The sequence below is a fragment of the Etheostoma spectabile genome, chromosome 4 (assembly GCF_008692095.1).
Source record: "Etheostoma spectabile isolate EspeVRDwgs_2016 chromosome 4, UIUC_Espe_1.0, whole genome shotgun sequence".
NCBI classification, from domain to species: Eukaryota; Metazoa; Chordata; class Actinopteri; order Perciformes; family Percidae; genus Etheostoma; species Etheostoma spectabile.
In genome coordinates, this window is record NC_045736.1 from 24,906,317 (window position 1) to 24,929,739 (window position 23,423).

Here is a 23,423-nt window from a genome sequence, read left to right on the forward strand (position 1 = left end):
AAAGGAGAAGGGTCAACAAAGTTATTACAATACATCCTGTGGGAATCATGGATGTCCATCCAATAGTTGATTTTTAAGCTTGGACCAAAGTGGTGGACCCACAGACCGGCACTGCCATCCCTCGAGTTATGCCGCTAGCATTCCTTAGATACTTACACAAAGAATCACCAGGTTTTAATAACTAATTCCCTAGACCTTTGTCAGCAGTTTCGAACTTGTATAGGCTGATGCAATAAACCAGAACTTCAGGGGCATCTGTTTCTAGGACAATGGAGCTCTGTGTATTCAAATGTGATGGAACCCATTACCGTGCAAGTTTAACAACCTAGTGGCGGGTGACTCTCCTAATCAACGACCACACCGCATTGTCATTCATTTATGCATTAACAGATGGAGAAGGTGACTGTTACGCATTCTTGTTAACACCAGACACAAGTGTTGCCATTCTTTGGAGAGAAATACCAGCTGCCAATCAAAACACTCAGTGAAGTTCTCCTTTATTTCAAATGCAGGAGCAGGTCAGCCAAATAAAACATGCATAAGTTGTGTTTGTCGTTTTCTATCTCTACATTATAGATATTTAATACATAAATGATTCTATCCATACAAAATATAAAAAATATGTGAGGCCTCATTTACAACCATATTTACATGGACTTCCTTAACTTAAGTGAAATTATTAATTCATTTACCTATGTACATACTATGAACTAAAATACAATAGTACAGTATATCCTATATCTAAATCACATTGCATGAAAAAGCTAAACTGTACCAAACCGACACGCTTGTTTGCTGCGTGGAAATTAAGTTATGATAAAAAAAAATAAAAGAAAATTGCACATTAGCTTTTGATAAATGTTGTGACTTGATAGAACCGCACATATAACTGTTAGCCTTAATACTCAGGAGATATTACGAAACATTAACATGAACAAACATGCAAACACTGCTGCTTTTCACTGTTTACTGACTGTAATTCACTGACTTTCAATTACATGATGTTCAACAACACAGAATAAATGGACTGTGTGTTTTATTTATTTTTACGTTCCAGATGGAAGAGGTTAGTGTACACAAGCTGGAAAAAAAGAGTAATTTCCTTTACCAGATGACAGGATGTTAGGAGATAATGCAGTTCTTGCTTTTTCTGCGTTTGCGGGTGTGTAACTGCCCACTGCGGTTGGGTCCTCCGATCCCTGTGTTGTACTTATGGACGAGCTCCTGGTTGCTGAGGTAGCGCAGCTGGATGGGTCTGGGGATTGGCTCACCCAAGAAGTAACCTTCATCCTCTGATTCGGAGGATGAAGAGCAGGTGGAACACCAGCCATCGTCATCGTAATCATCCCAAGAGTATTGGTTCAAGCCAGTGCGCCGGCTGGCCCCAGGGTTCTGAAGAGTCAGGTCTGAAGTGGTTCTGGGACATGGCCTGAAGGGTTGGGGCTGGTATCTTCCCCCTCCTCCTCCTACTCCAAACTGGTCCCTGGTGCTCCTTCGCGGCGGGAAACGGTCGTAATCCTCACAGACACGCAGCTGGGATCTTTCTTGAGGTCTGACTCTTCGCTCTGCTACCAAGTTGAGAGCATTTTCTGAACGAGACCGGCGGGATCTACGGGAGCGGTGGTGGTGCCGACGCCTCTGAGGAGTATCCTCCGGAGCATCTATCTGGATACTGGCACCCCTTCCACCTCCGACTCCACCCACTCTGCGCTCACTAATAGGTGGCAGGCGGGCAGCGTTGGCACTGCTTACCAAACTTACCCTATCCTCTTCTTGGAAGGTGAAGCCAGGCGGTAAATGAGTCATACCCATACCCACACCAGGGGGGTTGCAGTACTGCACCTGGTACTGGGAGGACCTGTGAGGATCCATTTCCATGTAGGGTTGACTGGCGGTGAGGCTGTGAATAGACTCAGAGCTACGAAACTGCACAGAGGAGTTGAGGGTGCCCATGTTACTTTTCTCTGACACGTTCATTCCAGAGTCTTTGCTCAGGTCCGGCATCGAGAAACGAGAAAGGTGCTCCTGACGCTTTCCTCCTCCATCTGCTGAGTTGCCTGTAGGGAAAGAAGAAGTTGAATTTTGTGTCATCTTTGTTATTTACTCAATTTCATCCCAGTAATTGAAGTAGTACTTTGGTCAAGCTGAATTTCACATGACGTAAAGTAAAGCAGAGTAAACACAAGTTGTGATGTATACTTCTAACAATACAAGCACTATTTTATAACACAAAACTTCCCTTGGTCGTGCTAACATGGTGCCAAACCAGTAACACTACCATACCCACCTGTTGCATTGGACAGGGCCAAGGACTCCATGGATCCTCTTGGGGTCTGCTCCAGAGGGGTCAGTTGCTCTGTGAAGTTAAGTGCATTGATGGGGTTCCTGCTTCTTGCCACCTGGGTTGCTGCTGGAGGCCCCGCCTCTCTGTCCCTGTCCCTCTGAAAGCCGTGCAAACTGATGGAGCGCATGTCAGAGGAGAAGCCGTTGTGGTGCTGAGAACAATGGGACACTTCTGTGAAGCTCTTTTGGGTCCGCAGTTTGGGTGGATAGTACTCCTCTGGAGCTGGCTGTTGGAACCACATCTCATTCAGAGAATGGCCCTTCATGGCTGAGATCGGTGGTCTCTTTAAACCACCATTTTCCTTGATCCTGTGATCTTGCTGTTGATTATTCTGTCCAGAGCAGGTGGGGTTATAGGCCGTCCTGACATTGCACTGGCTAAGAAGCTGGAGAGGGGTGGGGTTGGCAGTTGGATCAGATTGGGATTCATAATTATAGCCATCACTTGTTTGTTCTTGGCTCTGCCAGGCAGGTGGCTCGCGTGTCAAACTGGGTGTTTGGCTGGATAGACTCAGAAGATCCATTTGTAAAGAAAGTGGGTCCACCTCCCCTGAAAATCTTTCACTCTGAACTCCACCCCCTCCAATTCCTCCACTCTTGCCTGCCTTGGAGCTGCGTCTGGACTCTCTGGTGGAGCGAGCGCTTTGGAAGGCCGAATCAGAGGAGTCCGAGCCATTGGGCTCCTCCCCCAGGCTGCAGGAGCGTGAACAGAAGATTTGGCCCTGCTTGGGCAGGAAAGGCCGACCCAGCAGAGAGCGTTTACAGCAGGCGCAGCAAAAGCAGCCCTCTGTGGCGTGCCAGTGCTGCCCATCATACGTCATCTGGCCTTGGTCTATGCCTGCAGAAAAGATACATATGGATTTATACAAAAATAAGATTATGGAACTTAGAATGCACAATTAAATACAAAGCACCATGTCTTTATCAAAGAGCTGAAATGAAAATTCGTAATGTCTTTATTTAAAATTCTGTTTTATGTAAAAATAGCAGCTTATTACAAGTTGCTTGTTGAGTGAGAATAGAATAGAACTGGAAATAGAACTGGAGGCAGTAACTTAACTGGGCCTGGGGCAAACTCATTATGGTGCTTTCCCAGCATTGTATAAACACATAGCATTTTGAGTAGGATTGCAGTTGTTGCAGGCGGAAAGAAAACCAGCTATTTGCTAATGGCTGCCATCTGGTTAAAGCATGTTTTCTGGTGGTTTCAATTTATAATCAGTTGTGCTTTTTAGCCAAATACCTTTCTATATCCTGTCTAACAAATAATTACAGAGCAGATTTGCTGAGAGGTATGTGCCAAAAATCACACCTGGGCATCCTGTCTGGACACACGGACACACACACGGACACAGACACACACGGACACAGACACACACGGACACAGACACACACGGACACACACACACACGGGGTCAAGACGTATTAATATAAAGGTTTCCTGCTGAAAAACACCACAGCTTCTCCTCTCAGTGGGTTTGCCTCTAACTCCACAGGTTGCGAGATGTTTAAATGTGTATTTAACAGACGCTTTGTGCATGTGTCTGTGATAAAAACAGATCCTGGGGGTAAAAAGTCACTTGACAGTCATGCCTTTGCCCCAGGTTGGTTTCATGCCACATAATGATATGTGTTCCTCTGTTATGTGCCCGTGCCTAAAAGGCCTGACCATGACATCATTCAATGACTAACTGCTAAAAAAACCAGGCCACATCTTGTAGCTCTTCTCTCCTCTGTGTTACTCAATGCAAAAAAATAGGTCACTCTTTCATCCTCCTTAAAGAAAAACTGCAACCCAATAACCTTTTACATATTTTTTTGTCCATGTATCTGTGTATTTAGCATTATATTTTTTCTGTAAGTGTCCCTTTTGACCTATTGGAGATTAATGCTGTTTTGTATCAACAGTGATAGAAGTCAGCAGCATACCAATATGTTCCCCGCAGGAGTCGCAGTACTCTGCGTAGAGGGACTCGAAGCAGGAGCAGCAGTAGGGCCGCCCCTCCTTCATGATGTAGCGCTGGCCCCCCAGCACAGTATCACACTCGAAACAGCAGAAGTGCTTCATGTGCCAGTGACGCCCCTCTGCCTCAGTGCACTCATCCGCAAGGATGATCTAAGAAAAGACAAATAAGAAAGAGTATCGTTTATCACAGGTCCTCAGAGGTAGAACCTCAGTTGGGTTATTACTGCCCGCTGAATGACAGGACAAAGGCTCGGCTTGCCCTTTCTCCCCCCCCCAAATGCACCATTTACTCCTCTGCAGCTTAGTAATCTTAGATCTTCCTCTTTGTCACTGACTTGTGTAGGAGGCTAATGTGTGTGGGGACTTGGTGAAATCTAGATGGTGCATTTACTTTTAATTACGCTGCTGGGGTGCCTTTTAAGTACTTGTCCCCATTTGCAGAGAGTGTAACTCAGTGCTAATGGTTGGGAGATCAGGATATTGAGAGCCAATCCCATTAGACCAGAAAAACCCTTGCATGTGCTACACTGTGACAGTGTGTACGGAAGCCTGTGAGCATCATATGACAGCAGTTTGGCGTTGTAGTCATGCACTTTTGCAAATTTGGGCCTGTTAACACTTAATAAAAAGCTCTATCGACACCGTCCCACATTACAGACACAGTATGTTCAAGTGATATGTGTGTCTGTGAACACATGATCGTCCATATGATGGCAGTTGCATATGTTTGCATGTAAACGGTGTCTACCTCATCGCAGGCGGTGCAGCGTGGCTTCAGCCTCTCGGCGTGGTGCCGGCCGCAGTAGATCTTCCCGTCCTGGTAGAAGTAGATGAGGTCCACCAGAAGCTCGTTGCACATGCTGCACACAAAGCAGGCTGGATGCCAACACACGCTGTGACCTGCCCGTGATGCAAATACAGCAATGTCTCCGCCATTTATCTGGCCTCCGCACTAGAAAGAGGTGGAGGAAGAAGAGTTATGAATGGTTGCAGCCACTCAGCTTTGGTCTGTACTCGTCACTACTTAGATACGCTTTTTTTCTCCAATATCAATTCCGATACCTTAACTCAAAGTAGTGGCTGATACCAAGTTCAAGTTCTATAACTGTGCAAGTTTTTGTTCTATATACCTGAACACCTGGTGGACAAGTGATGGACTTCTCATGCTCCCTATGTTTCCTGTCTGCCTAATACACTGATAGGGCCCTATTTTAACAATCTGAGCGCATGGAGTGAAGCGCATGGCAGCAAAGGGCCGCAGGTCGAGTCTGCGGCCGCTGCATCAAGGACCGAACTTCTGTATGTGGGCGTGCGCTCCACCAGGTGAGCTACCCAGGCACCCGAGGTATCCAGGCGGCCTCTTGTAGAATTTCTATTACTTTCTTTGTTATTAACATTTCCTTATGGCAATGACTGAGAACCTAAGTAGTCTAAGGTAATGGACACTTGTCCAGAGTGACTTTTTTCCCCAGTACAATCCTGGCAAAAGAAAAAGGCTGTAAAATGAGTCATAAATATTTGAGCGTTACAAACCCAAAATTCTTTATTAAAGTCTTGAAGATCAGTATCAATAAATTATTTTCTTCCTTATCATGTGAGTGAGGAGCATGAAGTCAGCCACCTCGTCCAGAGATGATGTGCTACATGGTAAACGTCTAGGAACCCCTAAAGCCTGAGGTCATGTCTTCATATTGCTTGTTTTGTCCAACAGCCCAATCCCCAAAAGATATTCCATTCACTTTCACATAAGACAAAGAAAAGCAACACATATTCACAAATGAAAAGCTGGAACATGGGAATGTTTAAATGACAATCGATCAATTAATGGTTTCAGGCCTACAGCAGATCCCAACTGAAGATGTACAGTTTTCCAAGAAGTTAAAGAGCTCATTTCATGGGATCTTTAATAAGGTCAGTATTGGTTCCGATACAGATCTGTTGTTTCGGATTGGTGCATCTCGGTCTTTAACACAATTTGGCATGAAAAAATAAGTGCACGAAAATGTGTTTACATGTGTGACCGGGGAGAACAACCACACAGACAAAGAGGAAGTTGAAATGCTGCTGGAAGACATTGGTGTGGCAATAGGGGAGAAATAAAAATTGAAGGATATATGGGAGGATAAAAAGGAAAGCAAGATTGGCGTGGAGGTGTAAAGGTAAAGAACCCGGAAAGATAAACGAGAGGCAGTGCGCAGGTTAAGGCCGGGTAGGCCAAGTAGATTTAGAGTGGTTGGAAGATGGAGATGGAGCGAGAGTTACAATCAGGTTATCTAACTGGCACATAGGCTACTGCAGCAAGCAGGCCAAAGGGGGGTAGGGAATTCATCAAAACACACTCTCCCAACAATCTGCTCCCTTGTGTATGCGTATGTGTATGCTGAGCAAATGAGAAACACAAGCTTTAAAACCGCTATACACCCGAGGCACCAACACAACAGTGAGTAGCTCCGTTTTGCTTGAGCCTGTTGTACACACTGTAATAAATGGCTAGCGGATGCTGAAGTGGGATGGTATATTGTTAAAAGAACACTCTCCATTGCACTCTGTAGTCCACTGCAGGCCATTGGAACATAAATGTAGACAATACATTAAATATTTGATGGGACACCTGGTAATACTATGAAATGTTTTCAAAGGGATTTAGAGCAGTTTTAACGGTAACTTAGTTCTCAGAGGTATTACGTGAAGCTACATTTTAAGACAAACAAAAACTGTAATTGGTAGACAGCTGTTTGGCAGTGGGGAGAATGACCACACACACACACACACACACACACACACACACACACACACAACACACACACACACACACACACACACACACACACCACACACACACACACACACGAGGTGACAGTGACAAGCCCACAACGTGTGATAAAAAGCGGCGACGCCATTTATATGTCAACATAAAGCACCTCTCGTACATCACTACAAAGACCTGAAATGCCAGCGGGCTGTTCAGTATGTCTGTCACGCGCTTTAATTCGGCCACATGAAGCACCTTTGACCTCATTGCACTTAACACTTATGTTTTCCATGGTTCCAATTTGACACGTTTAAAAAATTTCAAAATCAGAAATATTACCCAAAAATAAGATTTAGTCTATAAAATGCCCTTCACACATACAATTCATGATCACTACTTTTATTGAATATTGGATGTTTTATTCAAGTTTTGCCATTTCAAGAAAATTGAAAGGGATATTAAAACTGTATTCTGACTGAACGTCGACTCTTTCAAGTCTCTGATTATCCATCTACATACGTTCATTAATATTAGCCTAAATATTTCATAATTTCTCAGAAAAAAAGGTATTGTTTCCTACAAATGAGGACAATTGTCCATGAATTCCAAAAATAAGTGTAAACTTAGCGGCAATGACTTGGTGTTAGTGGTGTATGGTGGTTGGGTAACAAAAGCAACAAAATGTAAAAAAGCAACAAAAACATAGAAAAAAAGCATAAAAGTGTTGATGAAAGGGATATAAATGTCAGAAAAAGCGTCAAAAAGGTGGTCCTTTTTTATTTTGACCCGGGAGGACAAGAAATGAACGGTTGACAGGAGGACAGCAGAAGGGTTAATTCGCTCGTCATGCAATGCAGTAATGCCAATTAGATCATATCGTCATATCTCTTGACTGCTGGGGAAACAACACAAAAAGGTATGTTTTGGATATTTCTGTACAATACCTGTTCGCAGATTGCCCCCGTCATCGTCACGGGGAACAGCCGGACGTTGCCGCGGCCCAGGTTCTCCCGTTTTCGTTGGTTACTGAAGAGCTTTAGTTCTCGCTTCTCCTCATCGTCCAACCCGTTACAGTACCGCACCTAGACACATAGAATCATATCAACGTACATTTGTAAAGTGGGATATGTTATGCAGATGCATAGAGTTAAAGGTGTTTGCCTTGTTTGTTTTTTTAAATCAATTTAGCACCGTTAAATTATTCAAACTTTGGTACTGTACCAAAATGTTGGTTTATTAATGTAAAAAAGGCACACACACACACACACACACACACACCACACACACACACACACAACACCACAACACACACACACAACACACACACACCACACCACACACACACATCAACCACCACACACACCACACACACACACACACACCACACACACACACACAAGAAGCCGACTCCATTAGTTCCCATTTCTCTCCTCCTTATCTCTGTACTGCCCTGAAGGAGGGGATGAACGGGTGATAGATAAATAGATGGGGAAGGGGGTCCGTTTGGACTCTCACCTCATTGTCGTGGGGTGGGAGCTGCTGGAGCAGCTGTTTGATTCGGTATTTCTCTCCTGGGCTGGTCACATAGGGCACCTTGTCCTCGGGCAGGGAGCTGTAGTACTGGTGAACCTGAGCACGAGACAGAGAGAGGACGTGCATGATGAAAAAGAACAACAACATATCTGTAACATGTAAAGGAGCTGACAAACCCAAAATACACAGACAATTTTCATTAGCAATTAACTAACCCTAACCCTCAATTACTATTTCTGGTTAATTGATTTTATATTTTGTCAATGAAATGTCACAAAATAAGGAAAAATCCAACAGCTCACATACTCTACCCTTTACCAATTGCTTAATTTATTTGTACAAGAGTAAAACAGCTAAACAACCAGATACAGTTTATAATAAGACAAAGAAAAGCTACAAATCTGTGTTTAGAGAAGCTGGAACCAATACGTTTCACATTTTACAGGACAAATTACAAAAAACGGTTAAATTCTTATTAAGAGGTCTATTTATCATTTCAACACTAAAGAAAAAAAAAGGTAAAACTGTGAGGAGACTAAATTAACAGGATCTACAACTGGGAGTGACCACACACACACACACAGAAATCACTTTGATTTATGGCCCACCAGCGGAGACTTAATGGAACCGCACCTCTCCATCTTTGCACATTGACATGGGAATGTATCGCTGACTTGTCAAATGTGCACACACACCACACACACACACTCACGTACACACGTGATTACCACAAATGCATGTAGCAGTGTGTGTGCATAACAATGTGTGCGACAGCAGGATTAATGCTTATCTGGCCATTCCAAATTGCTTTGGACAATCTTTACATTACAGCTGCAGACAATGAGTGTCATCTCTGTTATTTATTGCAGTTTTTTTAATGACACTGTAACAGGGGGCCGGGGTATAACAGAGGTCAGGCAGTCATATACGAACGTGATTGAAGGGGGGGTGCAAACCACAAAAGCCACAGGGTTATAAAGGGAGGACAGAGGTTCAAGAAAGAGGGAAGCTGGAGAGGTAGGGAGAGGAAAATAAAGACGTGATGAAAATTTAAGATGGAAGAAGAGAATAAAAGTAGAAGAAGAATAAACATTTGATTGAATGTAAGAAACAAAAACAATACAGAAGAACACACGATGAAGTCTTGGAATGTAAAGAGAAACAGGATCGATACCTGCTGACTAGGTCACGCCAATCTTAATAAATCTTTCTACCCAATGATCTACTGCCTAGAAGCCATTAGCTTCGTCCTTGGCAATAACACAGAGTCACACAAAACAGATTAACTTGAATAACGCAGACACACATCTGTGCGTTGAGCCCAAAATGAAACATTTTGTTTTAAAAAACTCTCATATTTTTAAGTTTTCTTGTCATGATGCTGTAGTGCCACAGTCTAACTGCATTTTTGTTGTTGGGAGGAATTTATAGCAGGGACATCTTGTTGTAAGCGTAACCTATTCCCTTCTGCTCTGCTTTTGTAGGCTTCCAACGGTGTTGGTGAGGGATGCCGAATCTGTGTCTAGCAGCATGGATATGGACAACGGGCAGATATCAGGATGATCCATGACACAGTGTGATCAAGCACTGAAAAAAACACACCAGCATCTATGCTTTCAGATGCACACACACATACTGCTAATGATAAATTATGAAACATGCTTCCAACAACAAGGTTACAATCTAGAGGTGAAAGGATTGTTGCCTCAAGGAAAAAATCTAAAGACAGATACATGCATACGCACACTTAGATGCACATAATGGACACAGTTGGAGGAGCAGCTTGCGGTAATAACTGTAATAGAAAGCAGACATAACTAAAGACAAGGCAGAATTCCGAACTGTACTGAAAGGAGTGTTTTTAAAAAGCTAAAGCAAATGGTAGGATTTTGCATCTGAGTGACAAGAGTGCATGCTTCACACAGCTGGTTTCTATTGCTGTTAATGGCCAGACAACTAGAGGAAAACACACCACCGGGCACCAGTCCTGACAATTTCTCAACAAGCCACTTCACAGTGGTTAGTAGACACATAGATATTATATTGTTGAGAAAACACTGGTAGTTACAGCCAAACATAGTGGGAAAGTTGGTGCTTTCATAGTGAAGTTAGCAGATTTAACAACTGTGTTTTCATGTCCGTCTCTTCTAATGTCTTTGCTGAAAAGTGCCCACAGCTCAACACTGTAGTCAGCAGCACAGTTGTGGGAGCAAATTTATTGAGTTTGAAAGTTGAAAGGCCTGAGATGGGCTAATTAAGCATGAAATATAAGCTATACTCAATATACTAAGAGTCTACAGCAATGCTAGCAGCTCTGTGAGGTTGTATAGGGACAGCGGTGCTGACAGTTACATGATAGTGTGTGCTGATGTTTAGCAGGTACAATGTTTACCCTTGTCACCATCAGCTATGATCCAAAACGCATACTATTTCTATTTAATTTTAGTAAATACTGCATCTGCCCTTGCATGGTACAGTGTGCATACAATTGGGACATACTACTTTGTCATAATAGGATATAACAGCAATATCCAAAAGGGATTCCGGTGCCTCATTTTGGTGCCATTTTATAGCTTTATCATTTATCTCCCATTCAAAGCTGCTGGCTGTAAACGGGTAATGGCTGACATTTGGCATGGTCCTTGAACTCGTATGGGAATCAGTCAGGTCCATTTGGAACAGGTCAAACAAGCCTTGGGTACCTTTCAGACGAGCTCTTTGCTGTCAGAAAGTTAATCCACATCAGAACCTGGGTTGCATGAAAAACCTTGAACTGGCTTTCTGTTCAAATATCCCACATGAGAGCAGCCTGAAAAAGCAGACTTCATGTTTGAATGCAAATTAAAATCTGATCCTGGTACATACTGAAAAAGATCTGCACAGAGTTATTGTAAAACAAATAAAACACCAGAGATAGGCCAATGCTGAGCAACATTCTTGGCCTTGACAAACTGTAACTTGGCAACAGTCAAGAATTTTATTTGAGAAGGATGGAGAGAGGAGAGCAAAAGAAGACACTGGGAGACAGAATGTTAGCGGGCCCTCCTTAACACTGCAGCTCAATAACATTTACAACACACTCAGTAATAAAGGTCTGTTTTTCAGCGGTTTTGGACAAAAATGCAAACACACACAGGAGAGTAGAACAGTCCTAAATAGGTGCCGAGATATCCCTCATAATCCTCGGATATAGCTGACTGAATGCCGCTGTCTTGGTCTGAAATCTCTCGTTACAGAGTAGTGACTTTACACCACTGCTGGCTGAATAGCAGACTTATCACAGCCCCGGCTCCCTATGGGGAAACCTAAACCCACCGTTTAGATCCTGGAGATTAGCTTTGTGTTTACCATCACCTTCTATTCTCACTGTCTTTACCTATTGCAAGGGAAGGCCGGGTGTTGAAAAGCCCCACATCAGGCATACTTCCGCTCCTCTGTAGGAGGTCACACAAGTTTCCACAGCTTCAATGCCTTGGACGTAAGGGTGAGAAAATTTAAATTGCTATAGATAAGGTCACTCTTCATCTAGGCTGTTAGAAGTGCTCTTAATTGTCACAATCTTTTACACAAAATACAAAAATAGCTAGGTCATTTCAGGATTGTTTATAGTGTTGTGCTGATGAAATACTGCACAGTCCAGGTTCCATTACAGCCTGACTGTTCCTGAGGTCATACCACCAAAAGACATAAACCTAATTGACTTCAGGGTTAGACGCGTAACCCTTGAAGGGGATGAAAAATAGCTGCGCTCAGTCCTCAGTGGTGAAAACTATGGGCCGTAATAACATTGTATTGGCCTGTTCATTGCTTCCAGCTCATCAACAACATGAAACCAGCTTCCATAAACACTTCTATTGTCCTGTAAAACTGGAAACCCTCCCACAGGTTCACACCTACGGTTCAAATGAGCATTTTAAAATAGGATTTTCTTCAACATGCACGGAACCTTTAATGAGTGGGAATTACTCAGGCTAAGCTTTGTTGCCGTGAGAGCAACGAAACCTACTGTCAACATGTTTTCAGGCAAAATGAATTGGAGATTAATTTGACTGACAGGTGGTGCCACATAATCCTTGTTATCCATTAGCCTGCAGAAGGAGCAGTCAGCATAATTGGTGAGCTATCATATGGTGAGGTGGAGCTCTAACTGAACAATTACAAAATATTGGCATGAGGTGTAACACATACTTTCACTAGGTTTACACTACTGGTATGTACATATATAAACTTGTAATCTTTCTGTGCGTATTGCTGAAATCATTCTCCCCTCTACTTTGTCAATTTATTCACACTCAAATGTTTGATACACCAAACATATCTCATGTGTACATTTGAACTCCCTGACCTCATATTGTAGTGTTAACATGTAACGAAATCTGCTGATGAGTGTCCTTGGAATGTGATCCAGAGACTAGGGCTGGGCAACATGGAGAAAATCAAATATCACAATATTTTTGACCAAATACCTAGATATCAATACTGCAACGATATTGTAGTGTTGACTATTAGTTCTTTCACAAAATAATCATAAGATAAAATAATAATAAGATAAATAATAAAGGTTACAACAGTTACAACAATCTGGTAAATTCAGAAAATTACATCCCTTTGCTGGAATGTAGCTTTTAAAACCAGGAAAAGACAACACTTATGCCATATTACAATATCTAAAATCTAAGACAATATCTAGTCTCATATCACAATATCGATATTGCCCAGCTCTACCTAAGACTGTCATTGTCTTTTGATCTTTTTCTGACATGCCAGTCTGTTCTTAACTGCGCAATTGGACCTCAGTGGTGCCGTTCAGTGTGAATTTAATGTGGCTTAGATGAGTGTAAGATGTGCTTAATACCTGCTCAGGTTTGAGTCCCGGTGGGACCCAGGCGTACTCCTCCAGGGCACAGCCCGAGTCGTCGTCAGAGGTGGAGTTCCTCTGGAAGTCGTACATCAGCTTGGTGATCGTCTTCTCCATCTCTACAGGCATGGCTGTTACAGCATGCTCCTCACGGCGACACTTACAGTGCACACAGATCTTCCTACACCATGGACAAAAACCGACAAACACCATCTGTTAAGCCATTGTCGTATGAAGACTAAACTTTGGTTCAACAAGAACGAAAGATTTAATGGAATAAGATTTAGATTAGAAATGAACATTATTTGACCTCCTAAATTAGTGTGAATTGTGCTTTGCAAATAACTTGTGTACACTTAACTTTATATCCCAGAATACACCACCATTAGGGTAAAAACCACCCCTCAGTTTAACAAATCACAATAAACAGAAATACATTTTTTTTCCCAACAGAAACAACATGTCATACTGCAGTTGCTGTTTGGGCCTCTGAAACCTGCCATTAATTACCAAAAATAAAAATAACCTAAATTGCTTTTTTCAAAAATTTAACCATAAAAGACTACCTGTTAAAAAAAAGAAAGAAGAAAAAGAAGGAAAATCTGTCACTCAACCTACTCGTCTGTTTTTTTTTAAAGGTAAAGCCCCCTCAAAAATTCAGTGAATCTCTCAATTTTTGTTCAAAACCACATGGAGTCTGTTTGCAAACCCTCTACTCGTAAAGGATGTGAACTCCACAGTTTAAAAAGGTCAAGGCTTCCCACTGCAGCTCTCAGAGTAAAATGTGTGTTCCACAAATACAACATTCAACAATGCTCTTGGGTGCCAAGAACAAGGATATAATCACAAACAGACTTTGGATATTAGCAAAATACAGCCAATGACAGTAATGGAAAGCAGCACTGTACACACACAAACTGCTATTCTGAAGTGTTGACTTACAAAATTTTGGGATTAGGAGACAGAAATGATTTGAAAACTTGAAAATTACAGAGCATGTAAGATATGTGGGTTAAATACCTGAGAGCATGGATTAAAAATAAAATATAGGCCACCTTCACCTGGTCTGTACTTGGATCCAAAGGGAGAAGACACTTCATACATACTGATTCCTGTGTCCTTGACAGCTCTAAGCCCCTGAATGGAGATGTAAACTCTGGGTGGCCAGAAGGTTGCATTTTACTAAACCTTGCTTCCACTTAGGTGTCCAAACCAGGGAGACAATCCCATTACTTTCCCAGACGGACGCCTATCTGACTGACAGCCCTACGGAAGAGCTTAAGGACAATCAGGACACCGTTTGACAGACTGACAGCTTGGTTGGCTGAGGATCTGGTAGTATAAAGTGCTTGGAGTGCAGACAGCACCATGTGGAAAGCTGGCCAAGTCTCACCTTGTCTGTTGTTCAAAGGGGCAATTCAATTCAATTCACTTCTTGCCCAAGGGTTGAGTCATGGTTAACAAAACACTTCAGTCTACGTGGCTTAGAACTGATGGATTTTGTTGATAGAATGGACAATGGAAAGACTTGTAGCACTCCAAATAAAACATCCCATTGACATGCCAAAACATATGACATATATGTAATCCTTAGAAAGAAAACTTACAAATATACACGTCTAAAGTTTTAAGACTCCATCACCAATTGAAATTCATCGCCATCCGTGAGGAGCCTAACAGCCTATAACTGTCAGCTCCAGCTTTCAACACTGCCCTAAGCAGATAGGCAGACCTCTGCAATTTCTGCAGTGGGCAAGTCACAAGCTTTACAAACTAACTCCATGAATATTACACATGAAGTGGCCAGATATCATCAGCATAAATATTAATGTTATGATAAACAGCAGCGATGCAGCTCAGGCAGACAAAGTCATCAAGTAGCTGTCAAGCAGGCCGACTCTTTAGAAAATCCCTGTCCCAGCGGCATGAAGCTATAGCCAGGGGGGACGCGGCGTGCCTCATTACAGCCCAGCACCTTCACCATCATTACTTAAGGGGGAATAACTGGCTGACACACAGAAATGTGTGCATCTCCAAGAACACACACTTGCAGCGAGGATGATGAGTGTAAGTGAATGACACCAAAGAGGAAGACAAAAAGCATTAAGCACGTATGGACACCATTTCTAGTCTTATGACATGCTGCCAGGTGGTTAGCAGTTATTTCTGCCTTGGGGTGAGGAGGGACTCTTGACGATAAGAGTATACAAATAGCCAGAGCTGAAGGAAAGCATTTCACACGGCATTCCTCTCTGAGAGGACACATTACAATTTCCCTGCCACATACTCTGCCTATGGTCTTTGGAGTTTAAAAAAAACCAACGCACCTATACAACCCAAATCTCTCAGTCCAGATGTGTGATAAAGACCTTCCTCAAGTGATTCAACTCAAAAATATGTGATCTCCCCACATCAGCACTGGCAGAGATACTGTAGGCCTACAGGGGCCTGTGGCTCCTTCCATCCCCTTCTATCCTCATGAATTACAACACGCTTCATGCACATGCCTGGGATTTCCCCTCCACTGAAACCTAATCCCCGAGCTTCCCCTTGAAAACTACGTGATTTCAATTAGGAGAGATTTTGGGTCTTTGGTAATGCAAGTCAAGTGCATCACTGTCGCCTCATAAATGTCTGAAAGGTAAAGAGAAGGAAGTTAAAAGGCTTGTTTTTTAATTCAAACATGACTGGTCTTTTATCCCCTGATAGATGTAAAATGCCGATGTATCATTGGTCAGGTGGAGTGTGAAGTTTGTTCAAGAACCGGGGGGTATTGTTTTTGTACATTAATCCCCGTGACCATGTCAGTAGAGAATGATTCGCCACTTTGGGTTAATTATCATCGTCTTGGTCCTCTACATTATCCCTGTAACCCAGGTAACGTGTGGTTTTAATACATAACTACTCTGTCTGGAGTCTGCTAGGCACCTTTAAAAGTTACATAAGACTTGGTTCAATTGTGTTAGGTTACTGCTGCAAGATCCTCAGCAAGCATGGTCTCAAGTTTGGCCAAAGAAGTCATGTTGTTGTCTCTGGGATTACATCTACCATTTTAGTAAATGTAATTCAAGGCAAAGCAAAAATTGACTCAAAATAATCTCTGGAAGGCAAAAAATAGGGCTAGGGTTGTATCAATAATTCCTTAGGAGACGCTTTTCAACCCAAGCTTAGAAAACCATCTGATTCTTCTGAACTGTATCCAAGAGCCAGTGGAGGGAGTATAGCCTTGAAGGGTTTGAAGCTGAAGTCTCATTCCACTCTAATTCCTGATCAGCTCCCAAAACCACTGCTGCTTTTCCATGGCATTGCTCTAGATGGCCAGATTAAAATCCCATCTTTAAATGGAAGCTCTGCACAAAAACTGAGGTTAGATGACAACAGAGGAGAGCTCGGAGGGGAGAACAGCTGGTTGCACACTGCAGCCAAGCATGGTTTTCTTTTTTCCTGCCTCTGCTTTTGTTTTCTCTGAAAGTGGGGGGAAGAAGAAGACAGACTCTTTTCTCTTTAACTGCCTTTTGTTTGGTGAATACAACATTTTCGTTGTCCAGTGTTTTGAAACGCTTGTTGGAATTTTCAAGATTCAATGATGTTCCCTGCTTGCACAAATGACCAATATACAAACAAGGTATCTGTACATACGTATACTGGGCTGCAAGTTGACATCAGAGCCATTAGGAGCTAATCACAGTTGAACATGACTGGAGGTGTTCCCAACAAAAATCAGGCTCGACAAAGACGTTTTCCATTAGTGGCTAATTAGTAAGAACCAGATGCAGCGTGTTGCCGAGGACAGAGATTAGGCCTGCATCCACCTGTCATAACAAATTATAAAGAGCCAAAGTCATGCTCTCTTTTCAACTAGCCTTTAGACCACTAGCCTCAACCTGATGATGATTTCCTCTAGTGGAATGGACATCAACATAGGCATTTTTGTATTTCATTAACATTCAACAAAAAAAACGCTCCTGTGAAACACCAATTGTGCACATTACTTGAATCGGGCCAGAAACTTACATTTTTCAATAGAAAGCCCACGTTACAAACTAGAGGTGTGGGGTTCAAGAAAATTGGGCATTTAAGAGGCAGTGGGGGTGGGGTCTAATCATAGATATTATTGAGTATTATGGGGATTGTAGGAGCCAGTGTTTTGGGATCTTGGCCCACACTAGCGAATTAGAGACTTAAAAAGTTGGGATATCTGGACCTCTGCTGCTTCAATTTCAATCAATGGACCTCCAACTTTATGAAAGTACAGTACAAAAACCGCTGGTGCACCAATCATAGTGAACCCAAGACTCAAATTATTGGGAGCCAAAAGCTAGTGGAACACAACCTAATGTCAGTTATGTAATCTTGATTTATTATAATCTATTATCATTATTGTGAAATTAGTGTTAATAAACAAGTAATGTGCGGTCTTTCAACAATTTTACTATATATACTATAACAATTTACGAAAAATATTTTTTAAAGCTTGTGTCATGTGGTCCCCCCTCCCAACAAAATGTTGGTGCCCCTGGGCACCGGCCCACTTGCCCATTTGGATAATAGGGCATGACTACGAGGACAACAACATCATGGCTCAATGGTCACAGTATTTTTTAAATAGATCCTTCTACGAGTTGCATTGGGATAATATGATGACTTTTCTTTCTTGTCACTGGGGAAAAGAGCACCAACCAATGCCGTGATCCCCCCCCACCCCCTAATCTGGCGTTTAGGCTCTTGTCAGTTCAGTTAATGTTTGGGCTGCTCTCAGACCCGAAGAGCCCAATGATACTGCAGCCAGCTGCTGAAGCCACATTATTCATTATCTCCCCGTCAGCCCATTCATGTGCTAATCCAGTGACCCTTTACACGGCCAAAAAGTAGCCATCTAAATGGCTCAATTAGCCTGCATAGAGTCTTGTAATGTGTTAAAAACTGCCATGGAGCTGCGATTATGCCACTGTTTCCGGTGCAGTTTGCAGCAAACTCCAGGAAATTATTAGAGCATTTTAACTCTGAAGACTCAATGACTAAATAATAAGACTTGACTGGAGAAATATCAAGAAGCAAGTTGATCTGAAGGGGGTGGGGGCATTAAATATTTTACAGCGGTTTGTTTATTTATCAGTGCATTTACTAAGCAATATAGCCTATAGTCCATATGGCACAGAGTGACTGCACAACAAAGACTTTCAGGCTGGAAAGCGCACAGGAGCTTGACCATTGCGCCACAGGGGGTGGGGTGGGGGATACTTAAACGGTGAAAGCTACAGTGCAAGTCCAACAACTTTGCATTCTGGATGTTAGTTACATTCAAATAACACCCGGTGTTCAAACTGACAAAGAAAAAGGCAAACAATTATTTTCAAAGCCCATGTTTTTTTTTTTTTTAAGTGACTACTTTACGCACACATTTCAAAGAAAGTAAAAACCTTAGTCAGAAACAAATTCGATTTCATACATTTTAAATACGTGCGACACAATTATCTTTTTCCTTATGCTTTCTCAACCCCAACAAGTCGTCCGTCGCACTATAAACGGCTCCAAACACAACATTAATTGACGATCAATAATCAGCTGCTCACCTTCTTACAAACTGCGACGGATGTCAGCCATAGCCCTGCCGTCGGTGCTGGTTGTGGTGGTGAGGGTTTTAAAATACGTCTTTGTCATTGCAGAATTTGTCATACAACTCCAACGCCACAGCTTTGCCACGCAAACACCCCACTCTCACCCGCTGCGTGGTGTCTGCACCCCTCTGCTACATGTACCCCCTCCGTTTAAAAGCCTTTTGTCAACCCCCTGCTCTCCGCAAACACATTCAGGAGTTCAGCAAATGAGGAAAAAAGCGCAGACGAAGAGCCAACTTAAAGTGCGTAAAATCAGATCCCCATTTCCAGATCCAAACGAGAGCGCAGATTCCGACGAAATTTTTGAAAAATCCAAATGAATAAGAGAGAAATCTCTGTTGGAAGCAGGTACTGCTGACGGCTCTAACTGAAGATCCGTGCGGAGTTTCGCCGCGTTGAAACGCTGAGCGCTGGAGCTGCTCCACTGCTGACAGACCCACTGAATAGCAGCGCTTTAATCTTTAACCGGTGTCAATGGCGTATTTATTACATGGTCGCTTCCGGTTTGCACTTTCAATATAAAAACATCGTTGTCAAAAGTTTGGGGAAATATTTTGGTTTATAATTTAATCTAATAAATGTCCCCTTTGTGATGTAGATGTTTCTATCCCCGTTCATGTAAAGGCAACACATAGGTACATATGTAAGTAATCCATGTTGTGTACAGTATGTTATGCAACTTCTATCATTATATTTGGGAAACAATCGGGTTTTACTTTTACCAAATTAAAAGACAGAATGCAAAAGGAGTGTGTTACAAAGGGAAATAGCTCAGTGATAAATAAGCAATCTTCTAAAACAAAGATTTAACGCTCTGGAAAAAGCTATGTGGACCTTAATTTAAGATTTTATGTAGGCCTATTTTGTACTGCCATGCACATGATCAATCGTTTAAACTCAACAATTAAACATTTCAGTAGGCCTAATGATTGAGAAATCCACAGCTAGTAGATCCCTTTTTTTATCAGATTACTTCTATATGGAATATCCTACTTAATCATGAAAGCCTATACACATTCTTTATAAGCCTAGGCTACATTTTCTGACCTTCCAGACAACGGTTGGCTTCTATTCATTTCTGTTCTGAGTGAAAATCTAAGTCAATTTAAACCTCTTACATTAAGTTTTTGTTTCAAGGAAACGTCGCTTACTTCCTGTTTTATGGGCCCCCCTCTGGGGTAACTTGACACATACGTACACACATAGGCGCACTCACACACGCGCAACGACACACATACACCCACCAACCCTCCTCGTCCCTCCTCCCTGCATGCTAATATCCCGGTGTGATGTCAGCAAGTCAGCGTCTCAACACTGGCGTAATTAGCAGCATGAACGACTGGTGTTCTGTGGGGATTTGCATGTGAATTAAACCACTTCCCTGAATCAACTGGCCCGGGACAAGAAGAGGGAGAAAGAGAGGAAGAGAGAGAGGAGGGAGGGGAGAGAGGAGCTGCAGGGCACTGACCTGCATGGGGAAATGGGGAGGTGAGCCCCTGTAAACAAAACAGTGCTGTTTAACATAAGAAGCGAACATTAGCTACAGACCAATGAAAAACCTTTGAATAAAAAAAAATCTAAAGACAATTTAGCAGTATCATAAAAGTAGCCTATATTTCCACCTGCATTTCACATATGGGGTCTGTATTTTTTTTGCCAAAGATTCATTAAACAGAGTAAAGAGGATACTCTTATTATATATATTTAATGACCATCTCTACATATTATTTGGTATTTTATGTTATAACAAGTAGATAGAGTGCTCTAGTTCAGTGGTTCTTAACCTTGTTGGAGGTACTGACCCCCACCAGTTTCATGTGTGCGTTCACCGAACCCTTCTGATGATGGCCAAGCGGGGCGTGTCATCACGAATCATATGAGTCGGGTGTGTGTCTTGACCTCCGCCGAACCCCTGAGACTGACTCACCGAAGCCCTGGGGTTCGATCGAACCCAGGTTAAGAACCACTGCTCTAGTCACTAGTGTTACGTGTTAAATGTAAATCATTTTGTAACTTCTGACTTGAAAAAAGCTTTATAAATAAAGTCTGCTTCCCACATTGATATTTATCAAAATACAACTGACCAAAATACAAGAGGAAATTAAATCAGGGACTGATTTATATGAGCATGTGGAGTCAGTTAGCTCCACTATTAGCAACATAAACAGCACAATAGTTCCCCAGCAGATTGCCACCCTCTCAGCTATTTTGGTTCCTTAATCTCTCAAACACTCACATGACTATCTCTGCTATTTCTCTCCTCTTGTTCCTACGATGTGTGTGCTAAACCACGTCCTACTGCTGCTCCTCATTTGCATATTTGGGTAAGACAAAATTTGTCAAGAACAAGGAAAAATGGCCAAACGTTTTCTGGCAATCAAAGCTGAACAGATTTGTAGAAAGATTTCAGAAGGCATCTTGAAAGATGAATGGAAATGGGTTAGACAGTAATTAAATCAAGATTTATGTATATTTTTCATAAAATAGTGCTGCATGTTGGCAAAACACAAGTAAAAACAAAATGTGTCAAGGAATATAAAAAGGCCTACTTTGAAATAACGTGCAAAGCTGCACAAGGAATAATTTTGCTGTAGCTGCTGAAAACAGTGAGCAGATCTGAACAACCTCCTCAGTTTTTAAGGACAGTGCTCCAGTCTCTTTTCTCCTTTCAGAACTGTTCCCCTGGCTTCCCTGGAGTCTTTTTTAGTGAAAGCCGTCTTTCTGCCCTGGATTCTCCTCTCACACGTGGCGCGACGGCTCCCGCCTTGACTTAGTCTCATATATAAATACATATAATCGCGGCACCTTTACAAACACAAGAATATCAATTACAGCTCAGGCTGTACTTACAGCCTATCCACAATATTTTATGAGGAGTCCTAAGTGACAGTGTCCTCTGCGCGGAGCGACCACAGAATGGGTCAACTGGTTTGGGGCCAGCCATTTACTCCAATAAGTCATTCCCTTTTCCCCAATAAAGTGTTCCTTGACCTGCAGTGAGCTGTTTTAAATGCCATGAGAGGGCTGAATAAAAGCAGCAGAGGCCAGCTTGGGGGACATACCACAGATAGCACTGAATGCATGGATCCCTGGCATGCACCGAGAGACCCTGCTTGGTAATTTTAGACACAGAGCCAGGTTTACTCCCTTCCTAAGCATGCATAAGCATATTGAGGTTTTTGTCTCTATCAAAGCACAGGATACGAGATATTGTAATACATGTTTGCCTGGGAGCCGGGAGCCCTATCTGAAGTATGCAAGAAAGTTGTACTGCCTCAAAAGAATCTTATCCTACATTATTATTCATGTCTTACCAGGGAAGGAACTGATTTATATACTGCATGATATGGTCAGAAAAACACTCCTGATAAATCAATGCCTTTATCTCAAATTTGAAATGTAGCCAACATCCCAACATAGCGTCCTAATCTTTATTTCTCATCTGCTTTTTTAGGAACACCAGTCTCCTCTCCTTTCATGTGGCAAATGCTGATGGCTATCACTCGAGAGTCAACACACGAGGCAGCTGGGACTCACCCCAACAGCTGATAGCTCAGACATTTTGGGAGGGAGGGAGAGAACCAGCTTTCTGTCCCATATAGCTTTTCTATCCCACTGCTGCAGGTTAAGCTAATTTATAACTACTCTATGTGTTTACACTTCCCAGAATTGGATCCCCAACTGACTACTGAACTGTGTTTCAGCCTCTTAAACAAACTGAACTAGAACTGAGGCAAATATGATTTTGAGGGCAGGGTAATCATATCACTTCATATCATTCCTTAGCAACCAGACCTGATCTGTAATGAGAAATATAGGGAGCATCAAGGGGATTTTGGAGGTTTAACTAGAGAAAAAGGGACCCAAATTAATTGTAAAACTGGAATTAGAGTCCCGGGATCTCAAATAAATAAAAATTGTAAAGTAAAAATATGTACAGATGGGTCATGGTTAGGTCTCCAAAACCGCAAATAATATTGTTAACAAGGTGAAGAAAAAACTTCTGTAAAGACAACAGGGAGTATGAAGGTGCTAGCATACCGAAAAGCCAATTGCTTGTCAAAACGTCACCAGGATTTAACAAACGTTCTGCTCTACCACTGAGCCTACTCATGTAGCCACCATGCAACTACATTGTAAACTCTTTCTTTACCCAAACCCAATTTACATCTATAAATATGCCTTAACAGCGCCTGAACCCATCTCTCGTACACCTTTTCGGCTCCGGAAACAGGTGGCTATAAATAACAATTTCTGTAACTTCCTTTACTGAAATCTCGCTCATTTCAAAAAGAGATTGGTCAGTAATGTGTAGAGGTGAGAAAGAAAGCATGAACTTTTCTCTCAGGCTCT

The 23,423-nt window shown here is 42.3% G+C and overlaps 1 protein-coding gene across 3 annotated transcripts in view; it reads right to left on the bottom strand.

The window, feature by feature from the left end:
• Positions 1-480: 480 nt before the first annotated feature.
• Positions 481-23,423, bottom strand: part of prickle2b (prickle homolog 2b) — an 85,926-nt gene continuing 62,983 nt past the window's right edge. The window contains exons 1-9 of one of the 3 annotated variants that reach the window (XM_032513972.1): positions 23,169-23,180; positions 19,026-19,473; positions 13,450-13,633; positions 8,577-8,690; positions 8,006-8,143; positions 5,058-5,261; positions 4,273-4,459; positions 2,288-3,181; positions 481-2,057 (exon numbers count right to left, since the gene is read on the bottom strand). In XM_032513972.1, the coding sequence (XP_032369863.1) occupies positions 1,123-2,057; positions 2,288-3,181; positions 4,273-4,459; positions 5,058-5,261; positions 8,006-8,143; positions 8,577-8,690; positions 13,450-13,581 (2,604 nt within the window). In that variant the 5' untranslated portion in view covers positions 13,582-13,633; positions 19,026-19,473; positions 23,169-23,180 and the 3' untranslated portion in view covers positions 481-1,122. Of the gene's footprint in view, positions 2,058-2,287; positions 3,182-4,272; positions 4,460-5,057; positions 5,262-8,005; positions 8,144-8,576; positions 8,691-13,449; positions 13,634-19,025; positions 19,515-23,168; positions 23,181-23,423 lie in introns of those variants that run through there. The other 2 variants (XM_032513971.1, XM_032513970.1) reach the window with 2 other exon arrangements.